Source organism: Hevea brasiliensis, chromosome 11 (assembly GCF_030052815.1).
Source record: "Hevea brasiliensis isolate MT/VB/25A 57/8 chromosome 11, ASM3005281v1, whole genome shotgun sequence".
Taxonomy (NCBI): domain Eukaryota; kingdom Viridiplantae; phylum Streptophyta; class Magnoliopsida; order Malpighiales; family Euphorbiaceae; genus Hevea; species Hevea brasiliensis.
The window spans coordinates 2,772,659-2,797,614 of record NC_079503.1 but is presented as its reverse complement, the minus strand read 5'-3'; the positions used below and the strand labels follow the sequence as shown (position 1 = coordinate 2,797,614).

At 31.3% G+C, this 24,956-nt stretch overlaps 2 protein-coding genes and 1 pseudogene across 2 annotated transcripts; 1 reads left to right on the top strand and 2 right to left on the bottom strand.

Annotated features, from left to right (window-relative positions):
• Positions 1-850: 850 nt before the first annotated feature.
• On the bottom strand, positions 851-5,157 carry LOC110671818 (proline-rich receptor-like protein kinase PERK1). Its single transcript, XM_021834404.2, has 8 exons — positions 4,449-5,157; positions 3,470-4,036; positions 3,227-3,313; positions 3,024-3,094; positions 2,695-2,771; positions 2,058-2,205; positions 1,729-1,890; positions 851-1,360 (listed from the first exon to the last, which is right to left on the bottom strand). Exons 1-8 carry the CDS (start codon positions 5,020-5,022, stop codon positions 1,055-1,057), a joined length of 1,992 nt encoding a protein of 663 aa, XP_021690096.2. The 5' UTR covers positions 5,023-5,157; the 3' UTR covers positions 851-1,054.
• Positions 5,158-12,919: 7,762 nt separating this feature from the next.
• LOC110671789 (probable chlorophyll(ide) b reductase NYC1, chloroplastic) lies at positions 12,920-18,202 on the bottom strand (annotated as a pseudogene).
• A 2,297-nt stretch (positions 18,203-20,499) lies between these two features.
• Positions 20,500-24,940, top strand: LOC110671820 (protein CfxQ homolog). Its single transcript, XM_021834407.2, has 7 exons — positions 20,500-20,779; positions 22,079-22,189; positions 22,343-22,441; positions 22,568-22,678; positions 22,773-23,076; positions 23,854-23,993; positions 24,085-24,940. Exons 1-7 carry the CDS (start codon positions 20,639-20,641, stop codon positions 24,622-24,624), a joined length of 1,446 nt encoding a protein of 481 aa, XP_021690099.2. The 5' UTR covers positions 20,500-20,638; the 3' UTR covers positions 24,625-24,940.
• The last annotated feature ends 16 nt before the right edge of the window (positions 24,941-24,956 follow it).

The following is a 24,956-nucleotide window of genomic DNA, read 5'->3' as shown; positions in this document are numbered from 1 at the left end:
ATCTCCATGCTCTGCCTACAACAATAGTTTGATGTTGGAAAGCCATGTTTTTTATGATGTGAATCCCACATCAAACGCTAATACGATTCTGCCACAGTCCTCCAGTTTCTGATTTTCTTTGAAAATCAAAGTTCGTCCTCATCATCATCTCATTAGTGCTTGGATCTCACCACAGCTTCAAAGATGGCAATGGCAGTTAACTAAGACTAGATGTCGAAGGACAACCCAAGAAAATGTACCTAACTAGCATGACTTAGTTGACTCACCATGTGCACGCCTTTCTTTACAAGGCTGGAGCCTAGTGGGATAGAAAATCAGGACAGGAAGTTGGCCAGGTCCACAGCCAACTAGCTCTCGCTCGCACCATTTTATTAAAAAAAATGGCAAGAAGAAAGTCCTAGGCAAGAAAAGCCAAAAACTGGTATAAGCTGGCCAGTATGGCACTTTCAATGAATTCATGCGCACTAGACAAATTGCAGCTGTTTTCTTCGACTTGGGAAGGCATGCCATTGTCTTCTTCCAAATGAAAAATTGCAAGTTTGACCAATGCCCATTTTGAACCCACATCTACAGTTCTGCATGTTTACGTATTGAGGCAGATGGCTAGCCTTAGGCCCAATGCTCGGTGTCAGTAACTCAGTATTACTAAAATTATCTCTTAAACCGTAAACTCAACAGGCCTACTTGGTGTGTTAGTTGAAGGAAGTTGGTAGGTTCTGGTCTGAAATAACAGCTGAAGGTCCCTCGCTTACCAAAATAGCTTGATCCAAACGCAAAAAGGACATGAAAATGGTTTTACACAACGCAAGAAACCAAGGGATCAATGTTTTCTTGCATACACTTGCCTGGATGCTTGCAAAAGAAACCCTTAAACTCCTAAATTAGTCAAGTTATAGGACATGCTTCCACAGATGGCAACCTAACCGCCAAACCACCATTCACAAGCACTACAAGAAAGAATCAATCAAGGGTCAACAACTTCGTATTTTTTTCAATAAATTGGAACAAACAAATTGGAATAAACATTTAATTGGGGTGTTTGAAGCTCGAGTTGTCATGAAGTTCCACTAAAACCTTGGCTGTTTCTCTTCATCTTTCCCATTTCCATTTCTCGCGTGTTCTGGCCTTCGCTGCTTGAGCCAGAAGGATTCAAACCATATTCACTAGTTGGTCCACTGTATTCACTACTGGCACCATACTCTTGGCTTCCCAATGCCATCTTCCTGAATTTTTTAATGTCCTCATTGTATTGGTTGGTGTCGTAGTCTGAACTACCATAGCTGTAGACACTGCTGTGTCCAGGTCTAATTCCTTCATTAAGATCAGAAAGAGCCACGTCTCCTTCCAAAGCTCGGACTACCTGCAAGGATAACAATTAGGGCTGTTAAACAAGACATGCTCACTCAAACTTGCTTCATCTGATCCATTCTAGAACGCATAATTATTTAACTTTTATCAGTAAATATTGACTCAGATCAAATTGTTACATCTAACCAAACCATCTTTCTGAGTCACAAGTCGTATAGTTCTAGTAATTTAGTTCACTCTAAGTGTACATAAAACATGCCAATAAAGATTTAAAGTAGTTATATCACGGACATGAACACAACATAGTTACTTGAGCACATTTATAAATTTTTCAATTCCCAAGTCAATACAAACTCAACCAGCAAGTTTTCAATTCACACCTGAACGTTGAAATTTAAGTTTTAATTCCTTTATTATTACCTGACTCATGCGTGGTCGACGCCGTGCTGAGTGACGCACACAAGCAGCAGCACAAGCAACCATACGAGCCATCTCGTTGTGATCATAACTATTTTGCAGTTTTGGATCCACCAGATTATCAAAGTTGCCATCTTCTAGAGCTCGTGTGAGTAAAGGCCTCGCCTATAGTAAAAACAAAAAAATCATTTCAGATATGGTCATGATTTTATTTTAACCAATCTATCACTTTGTATTGGCATTTGTGTGCATGGACTTGCCACTATCTGCATGTGCTTGTGTTGTCTGTCATGTTTGTGTCTGTATTCACACATAGACAATGGTATACTCACCCAGTCTACCAAACTATCCTCCATGAAAGACTGAGCTGAATCAACAGGCCTACGTCCAGTAATCAACTCCAGAACCATGACCCCAAAGGAGAACACATCAGATTTATCTGTTAGTTTCCCACTTGATGCATACTCAGGAGCCAGATACCTGAATGGTAAGCATGTAAGTCATGAACTATAACTACTTCAAATAACTGCCAACCGAAGGATATACCCTAAAAGGCACACAAGGCTCACAAATCCAAACAATAGAACAAGACAACTAGACTAGCCATCATCATAATAATCAGTTAATGCTCCCAACAATCATGAGAACCAGAACAAAGAAATTGAATAAAAACTGTCTACCCTAGCATAACAGCCACATACTAAAGCAGCTAAGTTTCAGTCTATAAACTGCAAACAAACTCAGGAGAAATATAGAGCTGAATATATTATTACATTTGTTCATAAATCCAAGACGTTTAAACAAGTCTCGAGGAAAGCAAGATGAAAAAAAAACAGAATAGCCTCATTTGACAGTTTTGGAAAAGCAAGCAAATGAAGACTAGGTAATCCTCAGGCTCACCTCAGACTACAATCAACACAAGAATACTTAGCAGTCAGATTACAAGCATATGAAAGGAGTTGGTCTTACCCAAAGGTTCCCATCACCCGGGTGGAGACATGCGTATTAGCATCAGAAGAGAACTTTGCTAGTCCAAAATCTGCAACCTGAGCAAACGGAAAAAGGAAGAAAACAGATTTATCATCCCAATAACAATAATGAACCGTAAGTAGAAGTTGATCAAAAAAAAAAAAAAAAAGAAGAAAAAAAGAAAGAAATTGATTCAAATGAGACTAAAATAAATTCAGCAATACTTTAAGTTAAAATTAATCATATCTGAGGAATCCAATATAAAACTGTTTAAAATTCATTCATGCCTGTTTATTAAAGATCAATAAATTCAATCTTCCTGGTTTTACCTTGGCCTCAAATTTGTAATCCAAAAGTATATTAGCCGCCTTGATATCACGATGAATGATCTTAGGATGACCTGGGGCAAAAAAAAGAAAAAGAGAGAGAATTTGGATAATCAGTGTAAATTGCTACAGCAATACAGAATTACATATACAGGAGACCTCCCTTTTTTGGTAGGGGTGTGAGGGAGGGAAAGAGTATAACTTACAATCTTCATGAAGATATGCAAGTCCTTTTGCAGACCCCAATGCAATTTTGAGTCTGGTAGGCCAATCCATGGTAGGTCGACCCTTTCCTGCAATGTGTGTTCTCTATCAGATACAAGTTGCCCAAAATATGGAACATCCGCTTAAAATTATATTCTCGTATTGGTCAATTAGTTACATTGATATCATGGGATTACATAGAAATAAACAATTCAATTTATTTAGTACTGCAAATTCAAAATTACCATGTAAGTGAAACTCCAAAGTGTTGTTTGGAACGAACTCATAAACAAGCAGTCTCTGAGACCCTGTAATGCAATATCCAACCAATGAAACAAGATGTTTGTGATGCACCCGACTAATAATTTCTATTTCTGCCTGAAATTCACGCTCTCCTTGCCCACTTCCAGCTTTTAGCTGCTTAACAGCCACTTCTTTCCCATTAGGAAGGACTCCTCTGTGGACATACCCAAAACCACCTTGACCAAGGAGGTTAGCATTTGAGAAGCCATCTGTTGCCCTCGCTAATTCCTCATAGGTAAATGTGCTCTTTGAGAAACTCAAAGCCATGCCTGGAGAGGGTGATGGGAGAGGATTTTCAGACCCAGAATAATTGGAGCCAGAGCCACCACTGCTGCTCATGAAAGGCGGTGGAGGTGGCGGTGGAGGCATTGAAACACGTTCAGGAGGATGAGGGGGCCTTGATGCAACTGGTGGTGGAGGATTAGGCTTTGACATTGATGTGAAAACTCGATCCGGTGGTTGGGGAGCATTGTGCTGCCAATGCTGCTGTTGGCCAGCATAAGGACCATCTGACGATCACCAAAAAAGTGGAAGCTTATGAGCCATTTAACTCGAGGTTAGCAATTAAAATGAGTGTCTGAAACATTAAAATCCGCTCATCCAGTTTATTGATTACTCATTCAAAGCTATCCTAGGTATTATCTTCGCTGTTGAGCCATTTCCAAAGGCCTCATATGACATATGTTAACAATGTCACTGCATGCATTCAGGAGTGATCACCAATTTCTACGGAAAATATTATAGAAAATAAGAGGGAAAACACTGACTTCTAATGCAACCAAAAAAATAAAAAAGAACTAGCTTGAATCTGGGCTTCTTTTCCCACCAAGAATGTGACAATATCAAAAAATTCTAATCTTTGTAAAAAAAAAATCCGAAATCTCAAGAAGCCAAAATCTCCAAAACAAATAAAAATACCACCTTTAGGCCCAGGTGGAGGTGGAGGTGGAGGAACATAGTAAGTAGCCTCATCATCATCTCTCCTCCTCTTCTTCCTGCAACAAAGACACAACAAACTCAAAACTACCAGAATTGCCACTCCTCCAATAGCTATCCCCACAACCAGCCCCGTCGATATCCCCGAGGAACTTGATGGGGGCGCATTAGCAGAAGACGGTGGCGGAGGACTCCTAGTCGCAGGCGTCGACGGGGTCCCAGAACTCGCAGGAGGAGACGGCGTGTTCGAAGGCGGAGAGGGAGTTGATGACGAAGGCGGGGCAGGGGTAGAAGGGGTTGGTGGAGAGAGTGAAGGAGGCGGAGGAGAAGAGGATGAGGTTGGTGGTGGTGAGGAAGCAGGAGGGGATGGAGTGGAAGGTGGTGGAACTGATGGGGTAGCTGGTGGGGGAGTTGCTGGAGTAGATGGAGGTGGAGCAGCAGGAGTGGAGGGTGGAGGGGCAGAAGGGGTGGCTGGTGGAGGAGCGGTGGTATTGGCAGACGGAGGAGGAGGCGCAGTGGTGTTAGCAGACGGCGGAGACGTGGGAGCAGGAGCTGACATTGTGACGGAACGTCAGAACTACAAGATTTAATCTTAAATTTTGGTATGTTATAACACAGAGAATTTAGAGAGAGAGAGAGAGAAAGAGCTTCAGGGCGTGTGGGAATGGAGACTTAAGAGAGAGAGACAAGGCGTTTATTTAGTTTCGGAAGTTTGAAGGGTATTTTAGGAATTCGGACCCTTTTCACATGGAGTAAAGAGATTCATATCGAGTAGAATTATGGTGTACAGAGCGCATCCCCCGTGTCTGGGACCTACGCGTCTGGCCCGCGTTATTACCCTCCTCCGGCCTTTTCTTTTTAATAATGTTTGGATGTTTTTTATTTTTTCTGTTCGGCTACTAATGGAGGCCTTTTTGGACTTTTCCTTCACATATTTAACTGTTGAACATTGGTGGATTCTCATTGGCTATCCCAAGATCCACGCTCCTTTGCCATTTTCTACTGATATTAGATATTTTGTAATAAAATATATAACAATAATTACTTTAATTATATATGAAATTGTAATTAAGTGATTTTATCATTTACTTCATTTGTTGTTTTTTTTAAAGAATGATTTGTTGTTGATATTAATGAAACTAAAAATTTTAATTATTTTCTTAAATTAAACTATCATTACTAATATTTAATTAAATAACATTTTTTTAAAAATATCTAATTAAGTTTATATTTTCATAATTTTAAATATTTTTATAAAATAAAAAAAATTATCTCAATTCACTTTTTCCTCTCAAAGAAAAGAAGAGTTTTATTTTTAATTTTATTTTTATTTTTATAATGCAAAAATGGGGAAGCAGCATTTTACGGAGGTGAAGGGTTTATAAAAAGTAATTAAGTTGAAATTAATTAGTCAAAGATTAGGTAAAACTATCCATATTAATATTATAAAAATTGAAGGCATTTCTTAGCTATGCCTGTTACTCAAAGCAAACGGCAAAACCAGCTGGATGCCAACGGGCAATCAACCCCACTTTCAAGATTTTGACGTTTTCCTCTTTTTTTTTTATATATATAAAAAAAAAATAGCCCACTTGAGAAAATATTTGGATAATTTGTATTTATTGTTCTTATACATATATTTAAATAAATGACTGTTATTCAAAAAAAAATTTAACCATCTTCTTTTTATTTTATTTTTAATTTTAAAAAATTTAAATTGAATTAATTGGGTTAAAAGATGTTTAATGTGACAATTTATTAATTCCTTGATGACATTATTGATTATAAAGTGTAATTAGACAAATATAAAAAAAAAATATGGAATTTTATTGATTTTTTTTTAATTTATGGTAGATTTTTTTTACTAATTTTCCCATTATTGTGATGGGGTTTGTCCATCATGTGCACTCTTCCAAAATTTATGGAAAATCTAATTATAAAAATATTACAATGAAATTTTGAAAAATTATTGCCTACCAATTGCAATTGATTATCATTTTGAACACAATAAAAACAGAAAGTCCCAATATAGACATAGTAATAAGGAAAAATATAAAGAAAATTATAAAATCAAACTCCCTAAAATTTTCCAATTACCTAAATATATAATCACAATATTAACACATAAAAATTAAATCAATCAATATTTATGCACTAATTCACTTCAAATTTTGAGGGGAAAAAATTTAATAAGTAAATCCAGAAAAAAAAAATATGAGTAGAAATGATTAAATATTTTATTAAACATATTTTTTATATTTGAAATTTTGACTAATAAACATCACAAAATAGAAAGTTAGTAATATATAATGAATATTTAATGATATATTTAATATGATTAGATTTTTAAAATTATAATTAATTATAAATAAATATAAAATTTTTAATTAAAATATATGTTAATTGATTCAATCAAAATATAAAATTTTATCTTAAATATTTACATATTTTCATAGGAGGCCAAGTTGATATTAAATGCATTTAAATATTATTTATAATCTCTTAAATATTTTTCTAGAAAAAATATTTTATGTATTTTTTAGTATTTCAGACACTTAAAAAAATAGTTAGCGAAAAATATTTTATAGTAAAAAAAATTAAATTATTTAAAAAAATAACTTAATTTACTATTTCTAAATTTTGATGATTATTATTAAAATATAAAAACACACATATATATATATATATATATATATATATATATATATATATATATATATATATATATATCATTAATTTAATATTATAATAAAAAAACATAAAATATTTTTTATATATAAATTATTTTTTATGAAATAAATGAAGAGTAAATCACTTGACAATTAAATAGAAAATCTAATTTATTTTATTCAAGTTTTAGTATTATAATATATATTAAACAATTAAATTAATAACCTAATTACAGAATTACTGTATATGGAACTAAAAAAATTTATTTTAATGGTATTATTTAATTTTTAAAATTGATAAAAATATGATATTAGTTAATAATTCAGTTTACGATTTTTTTTTTCTTATTTTGAAGTAAAAGAAAAAAAAAATGGTGGGATTATATTGTCAAATTTGTTGAGAAGACATGACCAATGCCAATGTTGTGACTCATCGTTTTTGGTGGCAGATTGTCTGATTAATTACTTTCAACCGTTATCATCGGAGAGATTAGTTTTTTTTTTTTTCTGTAATTAATATATATAAATGTATAAAAAGGAATGCGTGTAGAGTTTGTTAAAAATATTATTTATTTTTAAAATTAATTATAATTATAATTATAATTATATTTTTATTATTTTATTTAATTTTAAATTTTATATATATTTAAAATTTTTAATTTTAAAATTTATATAAATTTAAATTTTTTAGTCTATTCATATTTAATTTTAATTAAATATAAAATTTATAAAAAATAATTAATTAAATAATAAATAAAAAATATTATTAATCTATAATAAATATATAATAAATCAATAATAAAAATTCATAACTAATTATTTTAGCAATAATGTATTCACCGATGATACATTCAGCCATTGAAAGTTATTTGTACAAATTCATCACTAATACTTTTAGCAACACCTTATTCATCTCTAATACTTTTAAAAATAATTTTATATAATTTCGTCACTAATAATTTAAGCGATGCCTTTTATTAAATTTATAAATAATTTTAAATATTATTTTAATTAATATAAATTAAAATTTTTAATATTATTTTAACAATAATTATGCTTATGCTAAAAATTCTATTATAATTATATATTCTTAATTCTAGAAATATTATTAATTCATTAAAATATTTAATTTGTTACGATCAAATTAATAAACAATATTAAATACTAAATCTTATTTATATTAATTATATTTATACTAAAAATTCTATTACAATTTTATATTTTTAATTTTATAAATATTATTAATTTATTAAAAATATTTTATTTATTACAATTAAATTAATAAATAATATTAAATACTGAATTTTATTTATACTAATTTATTTTTTAATTAATTCTAAATATTTACAAATTTATAGTATTAAAAATATTAAGTTTTTATTAAAAACTATTTAATTAACATAATTATAAAATTACTATTAAAAATTAACCATTTAATTAAATAAAAAACTTATATTTATATCAATAAATATAAAATTTTAATTCTATTCAATGACAAATATTTTATTTGTTATAAAGTTATAGCTTTTTTAATATATTAGTTACGAATTTACATTATTTTCATGATATTTACTCAAACTTAATTAATTTTAACTTTCAACGTGGTTTTTTTTTTTTATTTCTTCACTAAATTTGTATCTTCTTTTCTCTAATGTGTGTGTGTATATATATATATATATATATAATTAAAAAAAATCATAAACTATATAAATAGTAAATTCAAAGAGGATGATTTTAAAAAAATATAAAATTAAATTGGCGCAAAATTTAAAAGTATATATCAACTTTAATTAATAGTAAAATATTGTCATAGTGATTTGTTATTATGATAATGAATGACTAAATTTTTTTTTAATGAAGACTAAATTTAATTTATCATATCATATAAAAAAATTAAAAGAAAATTACATAAAAATAAATTAAATAATAATTAATGAGTATAAACAACATGTATTGCACGTTAAAAAAAAAATAGTGTATATAAAAGTGGACATGAAAGTAAAATTGAGATTGTAAAAAATATTCTTAATACTTTATATTATTTATAATATAACAAATTTTAATGTAACTTAAATATTGATTTATCCATATAAATATAATTAACTGAATATATATATATATATATATATATATATATATATATATATATATATATATTATTCATTAAAATAATAAGAGAGAAAAGAAAAAGTAAAAGTTTTTCTTTTAACTATAATTCTATCATTACTTAGAAAGTAGGGTAAAAATATTTAAAAGTTTATACTTCTATCTAAATATTTTACAAAGGTAAATTTTATTCTCACACATTTACACATGTTACTATTCAGTTTAACATTTTATTAAGTAATAAACATGACAAAATTATTAAAACATCTATTATTATTAGTTATGTTAATTGCATTTTGATTAAAATAAACAACAAAAATACTAAAATAATGAAAAATGTAAAAAAGAAATTAAATAAAAGTAATAAAATTGAAGAATTGTATTAGCTTTCTTAGTCTATTTTATAAATATTATTTATATATAAGAAATATGAATTGTTTCTAACATTCAATTTCATCATTATAAAATTATCTGCTTGAAAATTTATTGTTTTAATTTTAGATATAAATATTAAATCTAATATGATTAATATAGATTAAATTAATGACATAGAAATATATAATATTAAATTAGCTATACTTCAAAATTCAGTTAAATTCTCACATAATTAGATTAAAAAATAAATAAAAATTAAAGATTTCATAATTCATAATAAGGAAAATAAATAGAATTTAAAAAATAATATGAAATTATTATTCTTAAGAGAAGACAATTGAGTAACAAAACACATAATATATATTAATTTTTTATTAGTAAATATAAAGTTGCCATACATATATATGGTCTATAAGAAATTAAAACCTAATTAATTTATAATTTTCCTATAATATTTATTATTTATGAATTTAATTGTATTTAATCTTTAATGATAATTACGCTCATTCTATATTTTTATTTATTTATATTTGACAGTTAAAAATAGATTAACCAAAATTCATATGTTAACATGCACCCATCAGTCATTTCTTTGGACCCACACGCATTCTTTCTTCAATTTTATTTTATTTTTTCTTTAACAATTAATTAACCAAAGACTTTTGAAACATTGACAATGATTGTATGCATAAAAGTATTAAAAATATTATTTTTTTAAATATAATAAAATAATTTTTTATTTAATTATAATAAAGTGAGATTTATGTTTTTAGAGAAAGTGTATATGTGTTAAGTAATAAAATACTATTTAAAAAAAATTTGTATAAAAAAAATTAAATAAATGTAAAAATATAATGAATTTAATATTAATAAATTTAAACTTAAAATTTTTAATTAGATAAATTATTATTTAATTTATATATTTTAATGAAACTAACTATTTAATCTTTATATTTTAAAAAATATATTATTTAATTTTTATATTTTATCTTTGTTAAACTGTTGAGTCAATTTGTTAATTTTTCTATTAATCAATACAGGTTAAACTATTATTTAGTCTCTCTATTTTAGTGAAACTAATTAGTTAGTTTCTGTATTTTAGAAAAATATATTAGTTAGTCCATATAATTTAACTTTATTAATTATATAATTATATAATTATTTTTTATACCTAAACTACCATATTCTTCTTTCATTTATTTCTCTTTTACTTTCTCTTATTTTTATTTATTCATGTTGCTTCTCCTTTGTGCTCGAACCCTTCTCCCTCTCATTTACTCTTTATTTTCATTTATTAATAAAAATAATACAAATTATTTAAAAAAAATTAATCAATTTACTTAAAAATATAAGTAATAAAGGAAAATTATTCATCAATAGTGAAAATATAAAAATGATATTAAATGAATTAAAAATTTTAAAAAATATAAATTCAAATTTAGTTTTTATATAATAAAATTTTTATTTTTATCTAATAATATATTTTTTTAAAAGTTATATTTTTTAAAATTTATTGATTAACTAATTAATTTCACTGAAATAGAAAAATTAAATAATAATATTTTTAAAAATATAAAAATTAATTAATTAATTTTCTTAAAATAAAGAGATTAAATAATAATTTAAATAATATAAATAATAACAAATTTAATAAAAAAATTAAATAATTTAATAAAAATAAAATACAAACACTGAAAATAAAATTTTAAAATATAAAAGTTAAATAATATTTTTTCCTTTTCGATTTTCAGTCTAACTCCCAATGTTAATTAATTTTACTTTTACACTTCTTTATAAAAAAAAAAATAAATAAATAAGTGGAAGGTCAAATACGCAGGCCGCAAAAGATTCTAGAAGACAGTGAAGAGCTGGTGCAGAGGCATGTTCAAATGTGGGAGCCAGCACTGCAGCAGCAGTATTGTTTCAAATGGATGACATTTTGACTTGACATAATCAAACAAATGAAACAATGCCCGCCGGCTAATTGGCAACCCACTAGCGTTGGCATTGAGCGGTGTATTTATTTTATAAATGGATCGTTGGAATTAAAATTGATTTAAAATATGTTTTAATTATAGAAATATAAAACTTATTTTAAAATATATTTTATTTTATATAAGTATTTCACGATTTAGTATTTAGTTTTAGGTGTGAGGAGATGTATTAATATTTTATATTAATTTAAAAAAAAAAAGATACTCTTTATATGATATTAAACGTTTATTCTATTTAAATTAATTTTTAAAGTTGAGTTAGACTCGATCTATTTTCTTGAAAGAAATATCTCAATCTAATTATTTTAACTCTGATGGGATTAAAGGGGTTGGTTTGTAAAAAAATAGTTGAATGTGGACAAGTGAAATGAATGGTTGGCAAAACTTCAGGATTGGCATAAAAATTGGGTTAGAATTATGATGCCTTGAACTTGTGGAAGGGGTTGAATAGGATTGAAAATAGGGATAGTTGAAGAGGACAAATGAGATGATATTTTGGAAAGGGGAACATCACATGGGATTGCCATTATTATAATCAACCTCATAATTAGTGGCATGACATTCGCTTTTGACAAAATACTAAGTATTCAGCCTAATCAGTCTCCCTTTAAAATATGGATTCTTTGCAAGCTTTCAATTTCTTTATTCCTTCTCCATCCCTATTCCCCATTATTATAATTTCTACATTATTATTATTTTTTATTCCTACCTACGATTCTTACTGATTAACGGATGTGACGCAGAAGTAAATTTGGAAAATTAAGGGCACAGGATTGGTCAACGGCTACTAGGGATTTGTTGCGCTGATGATGCCTTGAGCGAACGAAGAGTCCATTTTCACAATGTGTCTGTTGACAGATGGCAAATTGAGGAACTGCCACTTAACAAAGGAAAATTATAAGATACTTCTAATATATTATTTTTTAATTTACTTCATAAATTATAAAATTTGAATTCTATCTTATTGTGAAAGAAAGAGTTAATACATCCTTTAAATTATTCTCAATAAACTGTTATTATTTTAAGATTAAAAAATTACTTTATTCTATATGGTAATATATTTTTATATTATTAAAAATATGTATTATTTATATTTTTTTATATTTATTTAATTTATATTTATTTATTTATTTTAATAATAAAATAAATACAATATAATAAATAAAAAGTTATATATTTATTTAAATAATAAAATAAATTATATATATAATTTTATTAATTATTTTACATATAAGTAATAGCATCTAGACAAAATTTTACTAAAAATTTATTGTAAATCAGCTAAACCAAGCAGGACTCAAGAGTGTGAAAGCAAGAGATGATCCAAACATCTTAATCATGGCTAATCTATGACTGATGCTTTTGTTGATGTTTGTGTAATTAACAAATCAGTGCCACTTACGGAAACGCTAATCATGGTTAACTAACGGTGGAATTCCACCTTCAAGAGTGGATTTTGGAGGCATGAGCTTTTTCCTCATACAGGCTCAGCCGAAACAACGCTCGACGAAAGCATCAACCATAGACCACAGTCATAGCCACCCCACCATGATGAATCCTTAGAATAAGATTACACGTGCAATCATTATGAGCAAAAAGGCCAGACAAAGTTGTCCAGTTTTCACACAATTTCCATTTGCACTTGGGGTTCTTAATTCGATTTTCCCTTATTTTAATTACGTTCGATTCAAAATTGAACAGATTAGTTACACAGCCCTTTTGGTGTTCTACTTGCACTGGTAAATGCTGGTACACAATGCATCGAGTTCAATTCATCACAATTTTCATGGATATTACATCCACAAGAATATCGGTTGAGAATGCTTCATTAAAAATCAAGCACCGTGTTTCATCTTAGCAGAGAATACTCCACTGAGAAATAAATGTCTTCTGTTTCCTGCATGTAGAACCTCCAAATTAACCCTGACTCCTATGATACAGGTAAGACTACTTTAATGGTCACCTGGGCTCGTCATCTAAAACATCTGAGCGCTTATGAATGGTTAAGTAATGCTCCAGGGTGATACGTTTTTGTAGGTTCCTCAAACTACACCTATAAACATGATGCGTTAATTCCTTATACGTTGCAGACTTGCAGTTGTAGAGCATTCAGGTGCCAGGAAAAGTGCTGCCTGTGCTCGAAAGGATTATGAAGGCCCAGACAACTGAAAGGGAAAACACAGACACTCAAGTATTTTCAGCGTACATTTCCATTGCATCTGTGAAGGAAAACCCTGCACGGTTTTCAGCCCAGTTACGAAGTCGGTCTGCCTCAGCTGCATATGATGCTCTTCCCTGCAAAATAACTAGGAATAAATTCTTGCTGTAAAGTATCATTAATTAGCAGGAAGATAAAATGATTCCAGGATTTGTGCTTGACAAAACATCTCTGCAGACAGAGAAAAACAAAGGTGATTTTCTTTTAAGAAAAAAGGTGCTTCAATTGACAAAATGTCTCATTTTATCATGAAGAATCTCCATAAATATGATGGTTGTGACTTGTGAATTGAAAATCTGTCTTTTAAAACAAGTTCAGCTAGAAACATAAATAAGTTGAGGCTATAAAGTGCACGCTATGAGTAAACTAACAAAGTTCCATGGTGCATAGTAAATGCTAAGTTGTTCACTGGCTACATATGTGGACTACACCAGTTTTCAGTAGGTTTTGGTCACTAGTGATAAGAAGTTTATTCTGAAAGGTTTAGGGGAACTGAAAACAATTTTGATAGACGAGAATCATTCAAGAGTCAACTTGTCCATTCAATTAATGAAGTTACAGGTAAAGCATTTTTTCCTTGCCTAATTAGAATGCTGCGAATAATTTTTGCAGTTACCTGCAAATTCCTGCACGATATCAAAGATTACCTGGTCATCAAACCAGCGACCTTGCCGCAACCATGAACCCTTTGCTACCTGCATCCGTGGAGCTAAAGTTCTAGCAACTGTTTCAGGAAGCTCATAGATGATGTTAAACCACTGCAAAAGAAAATGGAGCAGCGGCCAGAGAAAACATTATATTAATAAATAAAGAACCTGTTGAGAAATAAAATGATTGGAAATTTCATTTGATGCACTATGAGCTTCAGGATAGGTTCAGGCTGTTTGGAGGAGGGAGAAATTATAGCATTGTTAGCCAAAATTTTTCTCAAATAAATCATGCACTAGGCACTGTAAAAGGCTGTCATAAACTTCCAAGATATTTTGTTTCTAGAATGGCAGACTATTGCATTGGATAAATAAGAGATGCAACCACTGTACCTCAATAGCAAATCTGTAAGGACCATGCCTGGAGATGCTGTATGCACTCCAACTTAAGATCGCTTACACTCCTTCAGAAGTGATGATTGAAGTTGCCTAAGACCACATTTTGTTGATCAATAACTACAACATTGAAAAAATTAGAAAAAAAAAAAAGTTCACATCATGAACAGCAACCAGGAATTCCGAACATCACATGTGCAATGGGTTATTGAAGAACAATTATTAATAAGTCTTGGTGAAAACAGTCTCTGCCCATGAGGATGCAGGGTGCCACTTTAATAAGAAATTACAACTTACACAGCTGTAAGAGGGGTGCTAGATCCCCCAGAACCAGCACCATCCATGCTAAAAATGTGCCCCCCCTTAGGTTGGCTTACCATCACACGCATTGCTTCTCGAGTGCAGAGAATAGATCCAACCAAATTAGTTGAAACAATCTGCCGTGAAACCAGTAGAACAAGCTAATCAATTCAAATTGTAAATGAACCACATGCATATCAAAAGTATTTGGATATAAGAATATAGGATCAACTGCACAGCAAAGAATCCATACAGATACATTCAAGTTTCAAAACGTTAGGCATCCAAGCAGGCACATGTAATCAATGTCATTCCACAAACGCGCAAAGGTCAGAAACACTTGTGTGATTTGTTTAATTGATTAAACCAAGCCTTATTTAAATCATAAATACTACTTTAAGAATCATCATGCAATCATTAATGTTAGGCCCCCATGTTTAAAAAATCATTGCTTGGATTTTCCTTTCACTTGAAGCATACAAGGAAGCTAACCTTGTCAAATATCAATTAGGTTTATATCTCAGGTACCTGTTTAATATCTTCATCAGTAAACTGCAGCAAAGGTCTAAAACCTTTATTTGTGCCAGCATTATTTATCTGTTCCATGTTGAAATACAAAAATCATGATGTCAGAAGAATACAGTGATCTCACATTTTTCAGTTTTTCACAATATGCACGAACATATAGGAGTACTCCTCTCAGGTAATTAAGAAATGAGGACAATTTCTGGTTAATAGAGTAAAACCAAAATCATAGCATCATATTGGGCACAAAATGCTTTATAATATCATTGGTTGCTGCGGTAACTTGTGATTTATGTGTGTGCATTTAGTGTTACTAAAATAATTCCTAAACTGCAAGTTACATAGAAACTTCAACAGCCAAGGCTGAATCGCTCACCAACATGTCAATGGATCCAGATTCATTGACAGCAAAATTTGCCAATTTCTGTACATCAGAAGGTTCACAAACATCACAAGATATGCCAACTACTTTGACAGATTTGTCCTAGATGAGCCACTGGTGGTGACCATTCCTTCCCTGAGGTTCTCTTCAAGCTCTCTGACCGTCATATCTACAGACTCGATGCTGCCTTCACAGCGATCCAATCAAGGATGAGAAGTTGTGAGTGCAGATATCATAAAGACAGAATAATATGTATCCATAAACAAATAATGTCACGATTTTGTATACAACCTGCGTAAAACAATAACCACATGATCGCCAGACGAGAAATTCTCGAGCAAGCGCTTTTCCAAAACCCCTTGTGCTAAACAAGCCAGTTTAAACATGCACAAGAACATACAGTCATACACACATAAATTCTCCCAATCCATAAGCAGGATTTCTACGCCAAAGTTTTAATTATACCTCACACAACTTAATTTCAACCAAAGCATTAATATGTCTAGGTTCCCAAAAATAACAAATCAGATGAAGAAACATTGAGATGTATTTTGTTTATGCATCAAAGGGATGCTGGCTTCTTACAAGAGCCCTCATCACCTTTTAACTTTAAAGTTACACAAATAGTGGGTTTACATGGAGTTTGATAAGGCAAAACTAACTAATGCATGAAGCCTGCAGACAGAGAGGGATAGTTCCTTCCAGTTATGACAACTTTAAGTGGACCAGCTCGACAATGTTCATCTAGTTGCTATAACAATTCCTCCAAGCCAGCTACACCAAATCAGTGTATTCATTTTACTGTCTCCCCCTTCACCAAAATTTACAGAACAATTGAGTTTCACATCAATCTAACAACATTAATGCAGGGTAAGGCATATTACCCTCATTGTAAAAGGATGCACATTCCCTTACCTGATAACTGAAAACCAACTGCAAGTACCACACCAGTGGTCATCATGGTGATGATATATCTTCCAGGTTGGATAGCAATCTGGATCATGAAGACAGGTTTTAATTAAACTTGCAGTTGTCAAAATTGTGATGGATATATTATCTAACCATCAAACTTTTAATAAAGATAACATCCATGAATCTTGCTGCATGCGAAGAAAAAGACTAAAATGTGAATCTTACTCTCTCTTTTTCAGTTTTATTAGCTACGCTAACTGCTAAGCTTTAGTGTACTGTGAAAATAAAAATTAAAAATCCAGTGCATTTGTAATTTGTTATCCAAATGAATTGAAAAACGCTTCTAAGATAAATAAGTAGGCTGAACAAAGTGACAAGAATATTATAAAATTAAAATTTCAGCCTTAAATTCAATCAACAGCAAATGTTAGAGTTCAGTTGAACGCATTTAAGCTCATAAGATTGCTAAATTACCTGCATATTCATCAAAATTGTAGAATATCTACAAAATTAACCTATTTATAACTCACCGATGACGAAATCTCCTCCACTTTAGCTATTGTCTCTGCCTTCGTATACTTTTCATTTGACTGTGAGTCCGATCTTCCAAACCCACCTTCCTTCTTCAACTTATTTTCGTTTTCCTTTACCACCCTACACTTTTTTCCACTTATGTTCTGTTTCTCTTCCACTTCCCCTTCATCTTCAGACCTAAAAGACCTGCACCTGTGTAAGCACAACCCATGACGCCCCTTATGTACCCCGCCACAACCGGACCATGAAAAGCCCTGTCTAAGTAATCCATTTCTCGGTTGTTCCCGGAAAGAAAAATTATCTATGCCTTGTGGGCATATGTGAAGCTTCGTTATTGCAGCCATAACGGAAACTAAACTAGCAGTTCATGTACAGTGTTCCAATGTTTTGGGAGGGCAATTGTGTGATTAATTTTTTCTTGAAGCCACGTTGGTTATTTATCCAGTTAGCCAAAAATTAGAACGAGGATTTGAGGAAATTAATAAAATATCTGCGTGCGTGAGACAGGAGGGGAGGTAGATTCGTTCATCTCGATCTAAGGTGGTGGGGGAGAACTGTGACGGCCACACGTTAGAGCAACCTCATCTTGCGTGTTCTTCAGGATACGTGGGTTTGTGGGTCTGCATTATCGTGACATCTTTCAGTATTAGGCTTCAAGATGACCCTCGTTGCGATGTAGCTAGCTATTTACTCCATTGCCAACATTCATTTAGTATTGCCATTTGAAATTTTAAAAAGCAAATTGTTAAATTCATTAATTGAGAAATTGAGTGGGGTAAGTGCCAAGGGAAGGGTTGTTTTATTATTATTTAGAGCTCGACTGTCGAAGGAATATAGTTATCAATTCTGATTGTGTGTGGATTAAGGAGGTGCCTCACTCTATTTTGTCGTTGGTTTTCCAAAATGCTTTGAATGTTTGTTTTCAATGATATCTTTTAAATAGATTTCATTTTCATTAAAAAAAAATAAGATTTGTTATTGTAGTTTTTTTTTTAAGTGTATTCAAATTATTAGTCAATTAAATTAATTATTTCCAGACCTTCATAATAGCTCGAAAATTATGAAAGTCATAATGTTCTCTGACTGAACTTCAGTATTAGGCACTTTTGTCTTTTTCTTTTCCTTCCAAATTTGTCTTCATTTGCTTAGGCCTAATGGGTGGAAACTTGGGATGAGCAACCCAAAATTAGGCATTATGGGCTTCTATATTTTATAGTTCTCGTCAATTTTTGGCTTTTGATTCTTGATTTTGGGCTTCTGCCCATGTTTGTTAATTCTTGGGAGCAGGAGAGACATGGGAGGTCCCAACCGGTTTACATTATTTCTGCCCATGATCCATTATTTCACGCTGCCTCTCCCTGCCAGGCTAGGGAGTTCATGCAAAACATAACAAACATCTGTGGATACAGATAACAAATGGGTTTGGCTGAAGTCAATCATTGATCTTAATTCCCATTATATAGTATTAGAATTATCAAGTATTCATCGATCAGTCACTAATGCAAATTATACATCAGGCGATATTAAAAATTAGCAATAGAATAGTTTGCATATACGTATGGCCAAGTTGGCCAACCCAGCTATGATGGTATTATTAGTTCATTGCCCATGTAATATCAGCGGAGAACAGCTCATTTGCTACAGTCATCCGGAAGACCCAGTTAGCACGCAACAACAGAAAAAAAAAAGGTAAACCAAACTCTGCTTTTTTTTTTTTTAGAGAAAATTAAATTTATTAATTTACATTTTTTTAATTTTAAAATTTATTTATTTTATAAAAAATAATTTATATATAAAAAATATTTTCACATTATTTAATTAAGATAATTGTAAAAGATCTTCAGAAAATCAAATTTTACTCTACTTGCTATTTTTTTTACTTCTCTCAACTCAACTCAACTAAGCCTTTATCCCAAAAATTTAGGGTCGGCTATATAGATTCGCTTTCTCCACTCTCAACGATTTTGGGTTAAATCTTCAGAAATATGTAATGCTTCTAGGTTATTTTGTACTACTCTCCTCCAAGTCAATTTAGGTCTACCCCTTTTTTTCTTTCTATCCTCTAACATAATGTGCTCTACTTGTCTAACTGGAGTCTCCGTATTTCTAAGTTTCACATGACCAAACCACCTCAATCTCCCTCCTCTCATTACGGACTTTATCTAGTCTAGTATAACCACTCATTCACTCCGAATTTTTACTTCTCTCAAATTGATAAAATTCTAATTAATTAAAAAAAAGGGCTTTCATTTTTTTAAAATGGTCTAATTATGTTGATAGCATTTATTAATTATAAATTATAATAAAGTTAAATTTTTTTTTTAGTGATTAGCCATTTTAATGCAATATATTGAAGCTCAAATGCCTACTATTTGCCTCATAAACCAAAACTATCCTTTAATCAAGGAGACAATGACTAATTTTGACAGTTTTAATACGTATATTAATATGTGAATGAGCTCAATTTTCGTAAAATTTCAATTTTTATTTTTTTATTAAATAAAAATAAATTCTATATACAAAAAATATATAAATTTATATACTTTCAGTTGAGGATTAAATAACTTTAAAATTAAGTTTTAATCTAAATAAATTATTAAACTTTTTAATTAATGTCAAATAAGTTTATATCGTAAAATATTATTTTTTACTAATTCTTAAATATTAAAGTTATTTATTATTTTTAATAAAAATAAAAAATAGAAAATATGTTGAATAAAAATTATTTAACATTAAAATATTTTTTAATATTTATAATTGAAAAGAAAAATAATATTTTATTAAATAAAAATTTCTTTAACTTTAATTAAAAATATAGAGATTTATTTAATAATATTAATTTTGAACTTACTTTGTCATAATTAACTTATTTATTTTTTTTATCAATTTAATACAATATAAAATAAGAAAATTAAAAGCGAAACCGACGGTTGCATTTTTCGAGAAATTTTTTTGTGAAAGGAAACAAATCGGACAGAGACAGTGTAATATTTTTGACTTGCAAATAGAAATAGTGAGCGCCGAGAGGTCCGCCCATATTCTCTCTCTCTCTTCTTCCCTCCCCTTCTTGAACTTCTTCTGTGGGAGAGAAGAAGGCACCAGCCTCCAGGATCAATCATGGAGGCTCCTCATCAGGATCAACGCTTTAGATCTTCCAGACCCCTCACCATTCATGCCTGCGCCCAGTCTGGAGATCTTCTTGGCTTTCAGAAGCTGCTGCGGGCCAATCCTGCTCTTCTCAATGAAAGAAATCCTGTTGTAAGATCCTATTCCTTTTCAACACTAATCGTTTGTAAACTATTGATTGTTTTTATTCATTTTCTTTGCTGTGATTTTCTGTCAATTTTGGCTTCTGCCATGGATCCGTTTCCTTAATTGTTATGTCTCTTCATTGTTTGATTGTGCTTGCTGAACAATATATATATATTTTTTTTACCAATTTTTGATTGGCATGCGTTTTTATGTTTAATTCTCTTCGGACATTGAAAATGCAACTGCCTGACGATGTGGATTGTTATTCTAGTTTTTCCCCCATTTAACTCATGCATTGGAAACGTTTATTTCAGAAATGTGAAGTTGAATTTAGACTTCAAAGAGGAGATTATTAGCAAGTAGAGGTTTTGGCGTGATGGCGAAGGGACGCCAGTTAGATCTATTATGGACACAATTGAATAGAATTGCGTAATTTTTTAATCATAATAGGACATCATTAGGTTTCTCTTCATTTCCTTTCACTTAGATCATGGAAGATCTGGACTTTGTTATATTCAGGATAAGCTTATGTCATTTAGCGGTAGACTGATTGCCACAAGGCCAGTTAATAAGATGTTGAAGGTGTGAATGCTTTGTAGAAATGTTGAGAGGTATATCCTAGCTTTAGTCAAGCAAATTGAAGATAATCTGCAAATTTGTGGCATCAGTATAATTATGAGTGGAAGGAAGGAATGGCGAAAGCTGTTCCTATATTCATGGCCTCATTTTGGTTTTGAACAAGGAGAAGGAAGTTATGACTTAGGATTAGGACATTAGGTCCATTATCTTAGTTTAAAGGGATTACGAGACACATAACTTTCTTTCAAGAGTTTTTGTTGTGGATACTGCCTATCAAATATAGGAGAGATACCTACAAAACGAATCATCCTTCACCATCCCTCACATGTCTCTAAGTTGGTTTTGCGTTTGTTAAAAGTTATAGGCATTAACCATAGATAACCAGACCAGATAAATCCAATCTACCTATTTTGGTTGGCATGCATAGAAAATATTGCCAGGGACATGAGAATGTAGTCATTATGTTATTGAAGCTTTTATTGTGAAATTTTTAACCTCAACTTTAATTTATTTTGTCATTCACTTGTATTTGTATGTTTTCTGCCATCTTTTGCTGGGTTGAAGTAAGATTTGAGTATAAAAATTGAGAATGTCTAATTAGAGTTGAGAAAGAGAGAGAGAGAGAAAGAGAGAGAGAGAGAGAGAGAGAAAGAGAGAGAACATGCATCTTCCTGTTGAGTTGTTTCTTTTCCATTTTATGTTAAATTTAATTTTCTTTAATTGCAGATGGCACAGACTCCACTGCATGTTTCTGCTGGTAACAACAGGGCCGAGATAGTGAAATTCCTACTTGACTGGGGAGGGGTGGAGAAAGTTGAATTGGAAGCCAAGAACATGGTAAGGTGAATGTGCAGATTATATTTCACTTCTCTCTGAGTGTTGAGCAAATTGTATATCAATTGTTTTTTATTTGATTTTAAGCTTTATATAAGCTTCTCTTGATAGACTAATCTGATTTAAACCTAAGCGCTAATATGCTGAACTTTGCAGTATGGAGAAACTCCGTTACACATGGCAGCAAAGAATGGGTGCAATGATGCTGCACGATTACTTCTTGCCCATGGTGCTTTTGTTGAAGCCAAAGCTAATGTGTGTTTTTTTTTTATCCTGCCCTTTTTTCATCTAAGTTTAGGTTTCGTTTAAAATTAAGGACAGAAAGTGTGGAAGTGTTCTTCTAATTTAAATTTACTTTTACTTTTTATCTTATTCATGCAGAATGGGATGACACCGTTACACCTTGCTGTTTGGTACTCAATCAGATCAGAAGACTGCTCAACTGTCAAGACATTGCTTGAGTATAATGCTGATTGCAGTGCTAAGGACAATGTATACTAGATTGCCATTGTTTAGTTTATTCCATTTGTTTTACTTTTGTGTGTTATGGAATGGTGATGGTTTGTGTAACTTTATATATTTGCAGGAGGGCATGGCTCCTATTAATCATGTCTCGCGAGGTCCAGGAAGTGCAAAGTTGCGTGAACTATTACAATGGCATATGGAAGAGCAGAGAAAGAAAAGAGCACTTGAAGCATGTGGTGAAACAAAAGCTAAGATGGATGAACTTGAAAATGAATTATCTAACATAGTGGGGTTAAATAAGCTTAAGGTTCAATTAAGAAAATGGGCAAAGGGGATGCTTTTGGATGAGAGGCGCAGGGCCCTTGGGCTAAAAGTGGGTGTGAGAAGACCTCCTCATATGGCTTTCTTGGGAAATCCTGGAACAGGTAATTGGTGGCCAGATTATATCATGATCTTATGTGTCATTAATGCTTGTGTTTGTTCACTAATTTAAAAAAAAGGCAATAAAATTCTCCTCACTTTTACCATGCCATTGGCTCAATTATTTATTGTCGGTCTCTCTTATAACATTTGAGTGTTGTTTTTAAAACTCAACTCAACTAAGCTTAATTTCAATCTGTTTTCATGGATTCCTTCCTTCCTGATAGCTGGTTAAGAAACTAGTAGACAAGTATTTTATCAGTTACTGTTTTGGAATCCCAACCTTCCATCCTGGCTGAATTGAATAATTGGTTTCCTTTTGTGAACATTCATTGTTTTTGGGGTCATATTTATTGTTAAACCATAGTCCAAACTGTCTTTTCCAGATTATAATCCCTTTTGGTTCTAACATGTTTTTCAGTGTTGGTGCTACATGTACCTTCTAACAGTCTGTTGCTAGCTAGCTAGCTTTCTGTGTGTGATGCTACAAGGTGCACTTACATTCAATGATATTCTTCTCATGACAAAACAAGACTTCTATGGTTCTATTTATTACATAAATATGTGGATTTGTTTCTTTCGTTTCTCAACCTTGATTGGTTTATTTTTCAATTGTATGATCCGAGTCTTTATTGAGAAGAGTGGATGTGAATCACTAGAAAAAAAAAATCCAGTGGACTAATTGTATTTCAAATATCTTGTGAGGAGACAATTTTTTTGTTTATTCAAAATACCTCATTGATTAAGTTGTAGAGGGTGTGTCATATATTTGTATCTTTCAGGTAAGACTATGGTAGCTCGAATACTTGGAAGATTACTTCATCTTGTGGGAATCCTACCCACTGATAGGGTAACAGAAGTTCAACGTACGGATTTGGTTGGTGAATTTGTTGGTCATACTGGACCAAAGACTAGGAGGAAGGTACGCCACTTTGGTTGCTAAATACTCTTTTTTTTGTTAGGGACAACATGACTACTTTCCAGTGGTAGATTAATGCGAGTTCTGTTTACAGATAAAAGAAGCAGAGGGAGGAATTCTTTTTGTGGACGAAGCATATCGGCTAATACCCATGCAGAAAGCAGATGATAAAGACTATGGATTAGAAGCCTTGGAAGAGATCATGTCTGTTATGGACAGTGGAAAAGTTGTTGTCATATTTGCTGGGTACAGTGAACCAATGAAGCGTGTGATAGCTTCTAATGAAGGCTTTTGTAGAAGGGTTACAAAGTTTTTCCATTTTGATGACTTCACTTCAGAAGATTTAGCCAAGATCGCCCATGTTAAGATGAATAATCAACAAGAGGAAGGTTTGTTATATGGATTTAATTTACACTCTAAATGCAATATACATGCCATTGCAACAGTGATAGAGAAAGAAACAACAGAAAAGCAACGTAGGGAGATGAACGGAGGTTTAGTAGATACAATGCTGGTTAATGCTAGAGAGAATTTGGACTTCAGGCTGGATTTTGATTGTATAGATGCTGATGAACTACGTACCATCACCTTGGAAGATTTGGAAGCTGGGCTTCGGCTGCTATCACAATCATGAGGAGCAGGAAATAATGAGAAGGACAATTGGTGATGATAATTTTTGGAAATCAGCTGTTGTATTTTATTGTTTCCAGAGGTTTTTCTCTTGTGTGACTGCAATTGGATAGTATTCCCATTATTAGAGGGTTTATGCTCAATGTTCTTTATTTGTATATACGGCTTCCTGCTAGTTGAATGTCGATGGAAATGGATGTCCTTTCCATAATTTTTTCCCTGCATTTTGATTGTTTCATTTGTGGATAGCAAGTTAGCAACATACTTCTTGTAAACTATGGCTTTGCCACGATAAGTTTTATAGCAATTCCTTATTATAACTTTGAATTTTTTTTT

Excerpts from the sequence above, each read along its gene's own strand:
- LOC110671820 (XM_021834407.2), top strand. The coding sequence starts at position 20,639 with ATGGAGGCTCCTCATCAGGATCAACGCTTTAGATCTTCCAGACCCCTC. Across the intron at positions 22,190-22,342 it reads AATTGGAAGCCAAGAACATG|TATGGAGAAACTCCGTTACA; the intron begins GTAAGGTGAATG and ends TGAACTTTGCAG. Across the intron at positions 22,679-22,772 it reads ATTGCAGTGCTAAGGACAAT|GAGGGCATGGCTCCTATTAA; the intron begins GTATACTAGATT and ends ATATATTTGCAG.
- LOC110671818 (XM_021834404.2), bottom strand. The coding sequence starts at position 5,022 with ATGTCAGCTCCTGCTCCCACGTCTCCGCCGTCTGCTAACACCACTGCG. Across the intron at positions 4,037-4,448 it reads ACCTCCACCTGGGCCTAAAG|ATGGTCCTTATGCTGGCCAA; the intron begins GTGGTATTTTTA and ends GGTGATCGTCAG. Across the intron at positions 1,361-1,728 it reads GTCGACCACGCATGAGTCAG|GTAGTCCGAGCTTTGGAAGG; the intron begins GTAATAATAAAG and ends TTATCCTTGCAG.